The sequence below is a fragment of the Herpailurus yagouaroundi genome, unplaced genomic scaffold (assembly GCF_014898765.1).
Source record: "Herpailurus yagouaroundi ecotype Mexico unplaced genomic scaffold, PumYag 139, whole genome shotgun sequence".
Lineage (NCBI taxonomy): Eukaryota > Metazoa > Chordata > Mammalia > Carnivora > Felidae > Herpailurus > Herpailurus yagouaroundi.
In genome coordinates this window covers 69,106,722-69,114,761 of record NW_024412394.1, presented here as the reverse complement: position 1 = coordinate 69,114,761, position 8,040 = coordinate 69,106,722, and the positions used below count along the sequence as shown (strand labels likewise).

General features: G+C 36.7%; 1 protein-coding gene across 2 annotated transcripts in view; it reads left to right on the top strand.

The window, feature by feature from the left end:
- The window catches only part of REV3L (REV3 like, DNA directed polymerase zeta catalytic subunit), a 175,268-nt gene extending 167,814 nt beyond the window's left edge, over positions 1–7,454 (top strand). For both annotated transcript variants that reach the window (XM_040474393.1, XM_040474394.1), the window contains exons 30-32: positions 708–954; positions 2,563–2,772; positions 6,291–7,454. In XM_040474393.1, the coding sequence (XP_040330327.1) occupies positions 708–954; positions 2,563–2,772; positions 6,291–6,431 (598 nt within the window). In that variant the 3' untranslated portion in view covers positions 6,432–7,454. The remainder of the gene's footprint in view (positions 1–707; positions 955–2,562; positions 2,773–6,290) is intronic.
- Positions 7,455–8,040: the final 586 nt, after the last annotated feature.

Genomic DNA, 8,040 nt, shown 5'->3' with positions numbered 1-8,040 from the left:
CCCCCCCCCCCCCCCCCCCCCCCCCCCCCCCCCCCCCCCCCCCCCAGTAATGATGCATACAACAGCACAACTCTGTACCTAACAAGTGTTGTCCTAGGATGCTGAGTGGTTTGAAATAGATGAAAAGATACCTAGTCCACAGGCACATAATTGTTTCTTCACCTGCCCCAATGAAGCCTCACTAATGGTAAATAGATGCTCCCCCATACTTTGTAAGCTCTGAAGAGGAGGAAGGAACTCCTTTTCTGGGCTTCTCTTGGGAAACTAAATTCAGTGAAATTTTAATCTTGTACAGAGCTTGAATTGTCATTTTCCCACATCAAAATCCCTAGGTAGTCCTTAATAGGGATCTACCAAAGCACTTAGATGGCATCATTCTAGAATCAGATCATCTAACGAGCTAAATTTTCTCTTTCACTGTTAGATTTATGATCATTCTGACTCTTAGGAGATAGAAATTAATACATTTTAAGCTAGTTGATATATGGCAACTCATGTTGTTTTTCACAGCAATGATTTACAGATCAAGTTTTAAACTCTTAACATTATATCCATTTGGTGCTGAGTCAAATGTATATAGCTCTCAAGAAGGTTGTAACTCGAAGTTGTAATCTCGTGGTTTCCTAATTATTTCACTCTCCCTTAATCTGCTAGTAAGATGCCTTCCATAACAGCCTTTGAGTGAATATTTATGTGGTTTTAAATAGGAAAATGCTTACTTACGATCGGCGCTCTGAGCCTCGAGTTGGAGAGCGAGTGCCATACGTCATCATTTATGGGGCTCCTGGAATACCACTTATCCAGTTGGTGAAGCGCCCAGTGGAAGTGCTGCAGGACCCGACTCTGAGACTGAATGCCACTTACTATATCACCAAGCAGATCCTTCCACCCCTGGCAAGAATCTTCTCACTTATTGGTATTGATGTCTTCAGCTGGTATCATGAATTACCCAGGGTAAGCCTACTAAATAGTGTATACCTGTGCTGTGACTTGCAATTTCTAGTAGAACTAAACATTTTATTTCTGTGCTGAGAGGCAACGTGGATACTCTATTATCCTAAACTGACAAAGGTGCCACACTCTTCTGGTTTCCTAAAAAAAAAAAAAACTTTTAAGTTTTCTACAAACACCTTCCCAGTTTCTGTCAGACTAGCCAGATTGTAGAATATTAAAATAAATCCCACCACTGTGTCAGTAGTAAATACTTAATAAACCGGCTAATAAATAAATGGAGAACCAAAATTCCTTAAAAGTGGGTGTTTAGTATATAGAATACAGTGTCTAGACATAGTGCTGAAGAAATCAAACTAAAGAAGTAATGTTAAAATAGCATTATTATTATACTAAAGTAAAACATGGAATGTGGAATCTTAGCAAAGGGAGTTTTGCTTGAACTCTTCTTAGTTAGCTCATTGGAAGCCTGAAGGAACTATAGGTGATTGTTAATAATCTCCTCTACATTAGTCGAGGAGAGGAGCAGTTTCAGTCTGCTGTTGAGAATTAGATCTGCTCAGTCATTTGCTGTTATCTCAGACTGTGAAAGACTGATGGTATTCAGGGAAACTGGTGAAAGTTGATCTTCAAATTACTTTTACTTTCTCAGCAAGCACATATGGCCTCAAGGAAACTAATACTGAGGTTGAGGCTGTGCTTCAGAGAAGCTGTGCTGGCCAACATCTGTGATGCTGTATCCTGGCTTTGCACTGGAACGCTGTTACTGATTTTCATTTCATCATTAAACCAATGGCATTTGTTAAGAGACTGACCTAATAATCTCTATGAAGAGTGATTTGTAAGATACAGGAGGAGACACCAAGGGTATAATAACCACATGATAATGTTATTTCAGTGTAAAAACAGTTCCAGAAGTCAAGTCTCTGAAACCAGTATTAACTTCAAATGAAGAATGCTTAGGTGACACAGCCTAATTACATTTGAAATTCTCCAGGTTTACTTTTGCTTGAATTTTGCACCCTACTGCCTACCAAGTTACTTTTAACCCTTTTCTTGCCTTGTTTCCATGGCCCAGTTGTGCAGCCTTCAACAGTATCCACTCTCAATGTGGATTTCTTCCATTGCCCTCTCCAGTCTCCAGTGCCCTGGATGATCTCACACATCTATGTATCTCAACCAAAAAACTGAGTGGCAGGAGACTGTTTTTTTCCCAAAAGAAAAAAAGAAAAACATCATATCTGACAATATTAACACATAAGCTCTGTAAAAAGGATTTTGTCCATTTCTATAGCCCCATTATCTAGAACAGTACCTGACATAGAGTAGCTACTTAGTACTTGTTGGAAGAAGGAAATAGTGCCTTTGTAAACCTGCAGTTAGCATGAGAGCAGTGGCTCTACGTGAGGCTGGATCAGAGTTTCATTAACTTTTTAAATTTTTATTCCACTATAGTTAACATACAGTGTTCTTTTATTTCATGTGTACAATATAGTGACTCAACAATCCCATACATTACTCAGTGCTCATCATGATAAGTGTGCCCTTAATCCCCATCACCTACCCCCCCACACTTCCCCAAAACTTATTTCTGAATTAATGTTTTCATAGATACAGAAAGCCACCAGCTCCTCTCGAAGCGAACTTGAAGGGCGGAAAGGCACTATTTCACAGTATTTCACTACTTTGCACTGTCCTGTGTGTGATGACCTGACTCAGCATGGCATCTGTGGTAAATGTCGGAGCCAACCTCAGCATGTTGCAGTCATCCTCAACCAAGAAATTCGGGAGTTGGAACGTAAACAGGAGCAACTTGTAAAGGTACGGCCTTCTTTGCTAGACCTTTCCGGGAAATCTCATCAACCCTTGAGGTATAGTTTGAGATACGAAACTGGTATGAAAAGTAGGAGTAAAAATTCTAGTATCAAAATATATAATTTGATTATAATATATAATCAAAATATCAAAACTATAATTGAACTAAATTACTTAAAGATGGCTTGGTAAAGATTTTGGATACTAACCTTTTATCAGATATGTAATTTGCAAATATCTTCTCCTGGTCCATACATTGTCTTTTAGTTTTGTTGTTTCATAATTTATTTTTGTTTTTATGGAATAGTGTATTGTTTATTAAAACCTAGAACCACAATGTACCTCTACCCAATTTCTTTTATAATATTTACCAGTTTCTCTATCATGTCTGTCTACTTACCATTCTCATAAAAATCTGGTTGTCCTAGAGAATTGCTGGTAAACTTGAAAGGTTCACAGTCTAAGAGTCTAGATAGAAAATTAATAGTTAACATGATTGAGTCTTATTATATGCTAGAGACCTCTTACAAATGAGTAAACAGACACAAGAGGGCTAAGTATTTGCCCTACGTTATGCTGCTGATAAGTAGCCAGGCTGGGATACAGACATAAAATACAGAGATGATTTTTCAAATGTGGGAATTCTACCAGTAATAAACAGCAGAAACCTCTTTAAGTTGGAAAATGAAATCTGAGGAAACATTATCCTAGCACGTTAAAAAAAAAAAAAAAAGTATTTCTTAAAGGAGCGATTGTACCTTTTAAACCATTGTTATTGCCAGTACATTTTTTGCTTTCAGGCTAGAGAAGAACAACTTCGGAGTGAAGTTTATTTTGTGTTATAAGAGCAATATATAAAGTTATTGAAATGTTTAAAAACCAACCAGATAATTGAGAGGCAGTATGATTTAGTGGAAAATGAACCATAGGGCGCCTGGGTGGCTCAGTCAGTTAAGCGTCCGATTTTGGCTCAGGTCATGATCTTGCAGTCCCGTGAGTTCAAGCCCCGCATCAGGCTCTGTGCTGACAGCTCAGAGCCTGGAGCCTGCTTCAGATTCTGTGTCTTTCTCAAAAATAAACATTAAAAAAAAAAAAAAGGAAAAAATGAACCATGCTGATAATAAGGAGGGACATCAGGATTCTAGTCTGGACTTCATTATATTGGACTTGTCCTTCCTTGGTTTTATCAGAGTTCTTTCACGGGTCCTGTCTACTTCCGACGTTGTAAATTCTCTTATAAAATCATTCCTCACGGTCCTAATAGAATTCAAACCAGGATGTGAAGGCCAGCCTCTGCACCTTGTCCTCAAGGTAAAGAAGCTTTTGAACCAAGACAGAGTATCAAACTTAGCTGCCATGAAGGTGAACAGGGAGAGAAACCATGTCTTAGGAGACAAGGCTCTTAAAAAATTTGAGCATCATATGAAGATGATTAAGGATTGATAAAGCATAGACTATTTGCTCTGTACCATTCTAGCTGCCACATTTTGTACTGGCAAAATTGTTAAGTTTTAGAGAATATAGCCAGTCATCTAGAATCCATTAAACATTTCATTAAGGATGGTAGAATCTTAAAGGTATGATTATTTTGATGCAACCACAGAAACCTAGCTGTTGAAATAAGTTGATTTTTTCCTCTCTCCCCTTTCATCTCCTATATACTTCTTAAATACCCTCACTTTTCTCCTTCCTTTCTTTTATCATCCTAGTCCAAACCACCATCCTCTCTCCCCTAAACTCCTGCAGCAGCTTCCTAGCCTGACCCCCTGCCGCTGTCTCCATTCTTAAAAAAATAGATCATTCTAGCCAGTGTTAAGTTTATTTTACCTATTTTGGGGGGGGGTGCCTAGAATCCCAAGCAGGCTTTGCGCTGTCGGCGTGAAGTCCGATGTGGGGCTCGAACTCAAACTGTGAGATCATGACCTGAAGAAATCAAGAGATGGACGCGTAACCAACTGAGACACCGAGGCGCCCCTAAAATTACATTTTAAAAGTAGAAGTCTGGTACTTTCTCTTTCTGTCTGATAAAATTCAAACTCTTTAGTATGCTTTATTAGTCTTTCTCCATTCTAGCACCTACCTGCTACCTTTCAGTCCATTGCTTAACCTTCTCCCTGTTACACTCTTCAATACAATGCTATAAAGCTAGAAATTCATTATAAACTCAGAAAACAAAATGATTGTTGCCACTTGGGGAAATTTTAACTCCCAATTAAACACTACACGTAAGATTCTAGACAGCCATAGCAAATCTCAGAGAAAATTTCCATCACCTCAAACACTTTTAATAATAAACAGGAAAGAATAAGGAATGAAATAAGCATCTGATTGGCTTACTTTTTCAAAAATTTTCAGAGGATAGCAAAAAGAAAGACTAAAGCAGCCTTTTTTTTTTTAAATGAGCTAAGTAAGTATCCCGGTTGTGGTGTTTTGAGTTTTTAAACGTAAGCTGAATTTAGCTATAGTGCTCACGGTTGAAATCACCAGTAACAGATCTTGAAACTCAACATTGAGTTAAATTTAAAGAGGCAAGTAATTCCGTCCTGGCTTATTTATCAGACAAGCACAGAGAGTTGCATAAACATTTATCAGTTTGTCCTGACACCTGAATATAGCTGCAGTACGTATAGCCTCAATACAGAACTTCTGTATTTGGGGATAGTTTTGAGTCTCATGGCAGAGATCTCCTTAGTGAAAGACTTCATAGAAGAACAGCATACTTTGTCATCAGAGAACACAAAGTACACAGTTTCTCAGCAGTTTGTTTGGACAGCATCATAATAATTGGTACAGTAACCTCAGGAAAACTCCTCTTCACTTTACTAATACAGATGAGAGAATGAACCAGAGCAGTTTGACTTTTCTCTCAAAAGACATATCTAGAGCAGAAGCAGCTATTTGGTATCCCTTTTGGATAACTTTTTTATTGGCGTCTGAAAAGATAAATCTGAGTAATGTGAAAAAATATTGTTTATGGCTCATTTAAAAGACGGTCTTTAATGGTAATTGGATAGCTTATTATATGAATCTTAACATACCTTTGACCTTATTAAATGAATCTTAATATACCCTATGAGCTACATAGGAGTTACGGGTAACTACTCTCTCCTAGACAAAAATCCACATATGAATTTTGACTGTCCAAAAATTTAACTAATAGCCTGCTGTTGACCGGAAGCCTTACTAATAACTAACAGCTGAGGAACAATATATGTTACATGGATTATACACTGTATTCTTTCAATAAAGTAAGCTAGAAAAATCATAAGTTAGAGAAAAAACATTTATAGTACTGTACTGAGTTTATTGAAAAGAAATCCATGTATCAGTACTTACCTGTTAGAAATACCTCAACATAGGGTAGGTGAGGCTTCAGGGATGAAAAGTAATGAAACTTCTTGTAATAAGTGTTATTTGTCTGCCAGTAATCTGTGGTGGGTCAGAGAGGAGGGACTATAAAAGTTTGTTAACACATATACATAGGACCTCTCCTATTGTTTTATGTATTCCTCTTATACTTTCAGATATGCAAGAACTGTACAGGGTGCTTTGATCGACATATCCCGTGTGTATCTCTGAATTGCCCCGTACTTTTCAAACTCTCCCGAGTAAATAGAGAATTATCCAAGGCACCATATCTCCGGCAATTACTAGACCAGTTTTAAATTGTCAGTATCACAGAATTCCAGGTGCTATTTTTTCAGTGTTTACCACTAAACTGTTGTGCATGGTGCTTTTTCAACTTTCATCGAGTCAAGTATGTTCACTGTCTATTATCTGAAGACTATGAAGGCTTTTATGCTAACTGAATTAAAAATTGTTCTTATCGATCTCTGAATAGCTCACTTCTTACAATGTACAGTCTCCATCCTTACACCTTTTTAACATTGTTTTATAACGTATGTGTTGAATTTGCTCCGGTATGTGTAACATCTTGTAAATCCATTTGCGTAGATCATACTGACTTCCCTGTGGAAGGAGCACTGAAAACCTCTTTAAAAAAAAACAAAACAAGACAAAAGAAAAAAAAAACCCATTCGTGTGTTTTCCTTGAACTGTCTGTATCAAGACGTGTTACTTAGAGATACTCATTCACTTTATAATTTTGACTGCGAAATATTTTGTAAATACACTTTTTTACTTTTCAGACAACTGAGTAAAATAATGTGCAATGAATTTTATACAAATGATTTTCAAGTTGTTAGGTATATTTCCTCTAGGTTTTGCTTGACTCAGAGTAGAGTTGTTATTTTGATCAAACTGTGCAAACAATAGTACCATGTGTAGCATTTTGAAATCTTATTTTCTAAAACCGCTGTCTTGCTTTAGCTATTAATGGGGCATTGTGAGGAACTGTGCAAAGACATTTTTGTTACAAACCTGTGGGCCTGTTGCAATACTTTAAAAATAAAAATTTTATTCCATTTTTGCTTGTTTTGTATAGACATTTCTATTGCTTCTAAATATGCTTAAAATATTTTCTTTCCTTATGTACTGTACAGTTAATCTTATTTGCCATCATCTTGAACACAAAATGTGTATTTAGAATATTTGTATAACTGTATAAAATTAAAAAGGAATTATGTGGTCAGTGCATTGTTTTCTAAACTGGAAATCATTTTGTTTTAAAAGTTAATGGAAACCATATTAAAATTGAATAAAATATGAAATATGGCAGTGTGATTTTATCTTGGTCTAAGTGGTATTTCTCCACCTGTTGTATTAGCCTGTGATGGTTGCATCTTAGTAATGAGGTAAACTTAATTCATTGTTATATTCCAATTGATGCTACAAATTCCTTCACCAAACCATGCAGATTAAAAGGGAGGAGGGCAGCACAAGTAGTCTAGTCTAGCTCTCATCCTTTTATAGTTGTAAGAAGCTACTTGTTAGGGTTTCTGTGTACATTTTCATTTAGATATGACTAGTCTTGAAGCCAGGACTTTGCGGAGGGAAAACAATAATTACATTATTCCTTTTAAAAAAATTAAACATCAATTTTTTTCAATAGAAAACAATATGGAAATAAGAATTACTTTCTCTTTTCTAAGTTCTGTGCTATTAGGATTCCCACTCACATCAGCATTCCCCTCGAAACTGGACATAGTATTCTCAACAGAATAACCATTCGTAATATCTTTATTAACTGAACACTTTATAACTCTTTATAACTGAACACAACCAAACTAATCGTTGTTAAACCACAAGTGTCCAAAGCTAGCTGGGTTTACATTCTTCCCCTATCTCTGGATCCCTTTTCGGTAGGGAAGTATG